The 5532-nt window shown below is 44.8% G+C and overlaps 1 protein-coding gene across 3 annotated transcripts; it reads left to right on the forward strand.

Annotated features, from left to right (window-relative positions):
- Nucleotides 1–2647: 2647 nt before the first annotated feature.
- On the forward strand, nt 2648–5094 carry TCEAL6 (transcription elongation factor A like 6). 3 transcript variants are annotated; one of them, XM_027608521.2, is made up of 3 exons: nt 2648–2895; nt 3778–3847; nt 4209–5094. In XM_027608521.2, the coding sequence occupies exon 3, from the start codon at nt 4234–4236 to the stop codon at nt 4834–4836; it is 603 nt and encodes a 200-aa protein (XP_027464322.1). In that variant the 5' UTR covers nt 2648–2895; nt 3778–3847; nt 4209–4233; the 3' UTR covers nt 4837–5094. The 3 variants fall into 3 exon arrangements, with proteins under 3 accessions (XP_027464322.1, XP_027464323.1, XP_027464324.1); XM_027608522.2 differs by lacking the exon at nt 2648–2895 and adding an exon at nt 3076–3255; XM_027608523.2 differs by lacking the exon at nt 2648–2895 and adding an exon at nt 3076–3243.
- Nucleotides 5095–5532: the final 438 nt, after the last annotated feature.

Genomic DNA, 5532 nt, shown 5'->3' on the forward strand with positions numbered 1-5532 from the left:
ACCCATGGTACTTTCTCTTGGATAGACCATACAGTAGACCATAATAAAATACCATATAAATTTATAAGGATTGAAATCATACAAATAATATTCTCTGAGAATAATGGAATTAAGTTAGTAATTGAAAACATAAGGAAATCTGAAAAATCTACAAACATGTAGAAATTAAACAGTGTGTTTACATTTAATCAGAAGAAATCATGAGGGAAATTAGAAACTACTTTGAGATGAATAAAAATGAAAACACAACATACTGCAACTTATGGGATGTAGTTAAGCAGTGCTTAGAGGGAATTTTATAGTTGTAAATCCTTATATTAAAAAGATGAAAATATCAAATCAATAATTTAAATTCTCACCTTAAATCACTAGAAAAAATCAACTTAAAACCAAAGAAATCATAAGGAAGGAAATAGTAAAGATTAGAGTGGAAAAAAATGGAATAGAGAATAGTAAAACAATAGAGAATGTCACTAAAACCAAAAGCTGGTTCTTTGAAAATATAAGAAAAAAAACCTGGCAATGCTATAGCTAGACCTACCAAGAAAAAAAGGATAGGGATTCAAATTATTAAAAACAGGAATGAAAGAGGGGACATGACTTAACTCTAAAGGTTTACAAAGGATTATACAGTAATACTATGAACAGCTGTATGACAATAAGTAAGACAAGACAGGTGAAAGAGCCAAATTCCAATAAAGACACAAACTACCAACACTGACAAATAGGAATAGGAATAGAAAGAAAAGTAACCTTACTGAAAATGGCAGTGGAATTCTGGGACTTGACCCCCTCTCCCAAAGGCAACTAATAAGCTGGCAAAAAGTATCAGAATCAACTTTTGTAGAATTCTGGAACCTAGTAAAGTAAAAATTGTAACAACCAGGGGGAAATTTGGTGAAAAAAGAGGCTGCTGTTTGTGGTAAGAAATTTTAAATTGTCTGCCTACCACAAACAGCCTGGGGCAAGGAACAACATTTGGGATAAACAATAGACAGGTTGAGAAGTATAAGTATGAGAAGTTGGGGAAAAGACATACATGGAGGATAAAGCACTTTAAAAACTCACATATACTAAGGAATCAAATAGTATATGTCTATATCTGAGGTTGGACACATGCTCAGAAAAGGCCAGAGAAGACTCTAAACATTAACCTTGGGCTGGCCCTTAAGGTCTGCACAAGCAGAAAGTAAAGCATTAAAAATACCTCAGCTCAGAGCTCATCTGCAAAGACTGGGAAAGTATTTTTCTTCTGTTGGCTCTAGACATTTAAAGTAACTCTGTCCAAATACCAGTTGATTACTGAGCTAATATGGCACATATTTCAGTGGCCACACATGACAAAGAATACAGAATTAAAAAATATATTTTAAAAAGTCACTAAACAAAGAAAGAACCAACAACAAAGAACAATAACAAACCCTGGAAAGTGGGAGGATCTAATTTACAGAGTTGACATTTTCTAATATACAAAACATCTAGATTCCAACACAAATTGTGAGGCATGTGAAGAAACAAGAAAGTATGGTCTATTTCTAGGAAAGAAAAAAATTATTAGACTGAGTATAAGAAAGTTCATGTATTGGACAAACTAGAAAAAAATTTTAGATCACCTTTCTTAAATATGCTCAAAGAGCTAAAGGAAACCATAGACAAAAGACTAAGGAAATGAGGGGGAAATGCCCCAGCAAATATAAACTATCAACAGAGAGATAGAATATAGAGATAGAAATTATAAAAAGGAATCAAATAGAAAATCTGGAGCTGAAAATAACTGAAGTGAAAACCTCACTAGAGGGATTTGACAGCATATTTGAGCAGGCAGAAGAAAGAATCAGTTACCCTGAAGATAGATCAATTGAGATTATCCAGTCTGAGGAGCAAAAAGTAAAAAGAATGAAGAAAATTTAGCAAAGCCTAAAAGAACCAGGAGACACAATGAAGCATACTTAACATATGCATGATAGGAATCCCAGAAGGAGAAAAGAGAAACAGGAAGAAAGAATTTTTGAACAAATAAAAGCTAAAAATTACTCATAAGGGGACACACTAATCTATGCATACAGGAAGTTCAGTTAACTCCAGTCAGGATAAACATGATCCAAACCAAGACACATCATAGTCACAGTGTCAAAACCAAGCATATGGTGTTACACTGTAACAACTATAGTTTTGGCAGTTTTCTAGTTTTTGAGTTGGGTGGTGGTTTCACAGTATAAAAGAGGAAAGGGAAGGGAAGGGGAAAAAAATAAAGGGGAGGAAAGGAAAGAAAAGAGGGACAAAGGATTAATGATAAAGACTGTTGTAGACCAAGGATTACAATAGATATGTTCATCTGTGATACATTTAAAAAAATGTCTTAATGCTTCTTTTTTTTCCTTTTTGCCTGTCTGACATTCTACATGAGAACAGGTCAAATATTGGAGTGCAAGTTTCAAGTGTGAAGGAAGTGAACGGAGAAGGTGAGAAGGAAGTTGCTGAAAGCAGGTTGGGGTATATGGATTTTGAGGTCCCTCGGGGATATTCAAGCAGTGCTATCCAATAGACAGTGGGCAAAGAGGGTCTGGGGCTAAGGGGAGGAAATAGTCTGGAGACGGAGATTTGAGAATCATCTGTGCTTAGAGGGAAATGAACAGAAATCTTTCAGGGAGAGAGCACGTGTGGACTGAGAGAAGAGGCCCAGGAACACAGCTACTCAAGGTGGCAGCGCCGCTTCCTGGCGGGCACTACTGCCTGGGCTCTGGAGTCAGGCAGAGCCGGTCTTGAAAGCAGCCTGTGGGACTCAGTTGCTGAGCGCTCCTGGCAAAGTCGGGTACCATCCCTGTGATCAGCGGTCACACCTGGCAATGACGTACATCGCAGAGGGATGCTGTGCGAGGACCTGAGATGCGCCAGGTAAAGCACCTGCGGTCGGGAAGCCTCCGGGCGCCTGCTCTCTCCTTGATTCCCCCTTTGCCACCCCGCCCCCCCACCGTGTGCGGTTGCTCGGTCCCTTGGGGATGGGGGTGAGGGGGCGGGGTGGGGACCGAGCTCGGGTGACGCGGCGCTCACGTGACCGGCTGGGCGCCGACGTGGGCAGCAGCCCCCGCGCCTGCCCGCTCGCCCGCTCTGCGGTCTGGTCCCTGCGCCCTCCGCTCCCGTCGCCCGCGCGGAACCAGCTCCCTGAGCTGCCCGGGCGGCGGGCGAGGGGCAAGCGGGCTTCGGCGAGCCCGAGGAGGCGCAGGCCTTCCCCGGGCCCCGCAGGTCAGTGTGAAGGTGGGCGCTGCTGGCGGCCCCGGGCTGGGGTGGAGGTGGATGGCAGTAGGATCCGCGAGCAGCGCGGGGTGGGGAGGGGTCCGGGAGGTCGGTGGGGAGGGGGATGCAGCGCGGACATGGGCAGGTGGGGAGGGAGCACCCCGCCGCCTCCTCGACGCCCCTCCTGTGCGCCCTCCATGCATTTTTGGACCTGAAATGGGGGGAGGCGCCCCCGCAGTGCGACAGTGAAATGTAGGCATATTCTAGAAATAACCCCCATCACACTCTGCACCTAAAAGGAAATACTGACCTCCGCGGAAAGGAGGTGGGGGTGGGCGGCTTGCCTGCAGGGGAGGGGGACACAGAGACCCAAACCATTTGGAAAGCATCCTGGTCTGGAGTCTGAAGCCTAAAAATTAATGGCGGCTGGGATGCGGGGGAGGTAGGAGAGGGAAATGTTGCTTGAGTAGGACTCAGATTCAGGAAAGAAACCTCAGTAGGCTGAGTGCACAGGCTCTGCTCCTGTCTCCTCTCTGTCTGCAGGTCTCTGTGTCTGTCCCCAGCATTCTGCAAGGCTAGAAAAGGAGGAGGAACCTGTCCAGAATCCCTGCAGGTGAGTGAAAGAGGGAGACCACTGGACAGGAACGATGGGGAAAGGGTGCAGAGGGCACAGTTTGGGCAGAATTTGAGGGTCCCACTGCCCATCTCACCACCATGTATATTGCACCCACCCCGCCACACCGAGGGATGGTACAAAGGGCCTGCCAGGGAAATGGTTGGCTCTCACGTGTGTAATGAATTGTCGGGTAAAGGGTGGCAGAAGACACACTTGGAGGGCTTGGGCAGGTCAGGGGAACCCAGCCAAGGGGAAGGATGCCAGTACTATCAGCACCTGCTTTCCACCTCCAAGACCTCAGTCTCCCTTGTCTCTTTTGACTTCTCTTACCCCCCATCCCACCCTACCCCCCACCCAGGACAAGGAAAAGGGAAAATCTCAACATGGAAAAACTCTACAATGAAAATGAAGGAAAGCTGGAAATCGAGGGAATGCCAGAAGATGAAGTGGAGCCTGAAGATGAAGGAAAATCAGATGAGGAAGAAAAGCTGGAAATGGAGGGGAAGCCAGGGCATGAGGGAAAGCTCCAGAATAAGGGACAGCCAGATGATGAGGGACAACCAAAAGATGAGGGAAAGCAAGAAAAGCAGGGCAAGTCTGAAAATGAGGGAAAACCACACGGTGAGGGCAAACCAGAATCCCTGGCAAAACCCGAGGGTGAGCCACGGGCTGCCGAAAAGCGCCCAGCTGAAGATTACGTGCCCAGGAAAGCAAAAAGAAAAACAGACAGGGGGACAGATGATTCCCCCAAGGACTATCAGGAGGACTTACAGGAAAGGCACTTGGGCAGCGAGGAGATGATGAGAGAATGTGGAGATATGTCAAGGGCTCAGGAAGAGCTAAGGAAAAAACAGAAAATGGGTGGTTTTCATTGGATGCAAAGAGATGTACAGGATCCATTTGCCCCAAGGGGGCAACGAGGTGTCAGGGGGGTGAGGGGTGGAGGTAGGGGCCAAAGGGGTTTACATGATATCCCATATCTTTAATGCCTTTGGCCTTCAATTTTGTTTTCTCTAATGAGAATATTGCTGACGCTGCTTTCCCTGGCAGGCATTTGCCAGGCTATGTGCTTTAACCTTAAGCTGATATTTTGTTTTAGGTGTCACTCTTGTTACCAGTAGCCTTTTGGTCCAACTATAATGCTCTCTGCCTTTCAGTAGGGAATTTTCATCCATGTGCATGGAAAAGATGTTCATGGTACATTCCAAAATAACAATAAAGATAAAACCACTTTCAGAACCCCATATGCAGTATCAGCCCATTTTTTTGTAAAAATATAATGTTTACATAATGCATTTGTGCACAGAGAAAACTCTGAAAGTGTGTTACACTAAATAGTAGGCAATGGTTTTTCCTGCATGGTAGCCAAAATAGGACTCACCCGTACTCAAAAATGAGTTCAATCACCTCATGGTTAGGTACTTCCATGGCATTCCTCAGCAGACATGCCCAACCCCATGTCTTCCCCTAGTTGTAACCATGTCAGTGAGCACTGCTGCTCCTTCTGAGTACTCTACCATCCTATGGCTCCGACCATGTGTGATTCTTCTTATTTGGTCACTCATCTCTTTTTCCTAAATATATGAATTATGTTTGTCATAATTAAAAAATAACTAAAATCAGAGAAGAAAACATGGTAAGTGATTGAACTGTTCTGTGAGTTTAAGAGGGCAGTGAAGACA

Source organism: Zalophus californianus, chromosome X, assembly GCF_009762305.2.
Source record: "Zalophus californianus isolate mZalCal1 chromosome X, mZalCal1.pri.v2, whole genome shotgun sequence".
In the NCBI taxonomy this organism is placed as follows: domain Eukaryota; kingdom Metazoa; phylum Chordata; class Mammalia; order Carnivora; family Otariidae; genus Zalophus; species Zalophus californianus.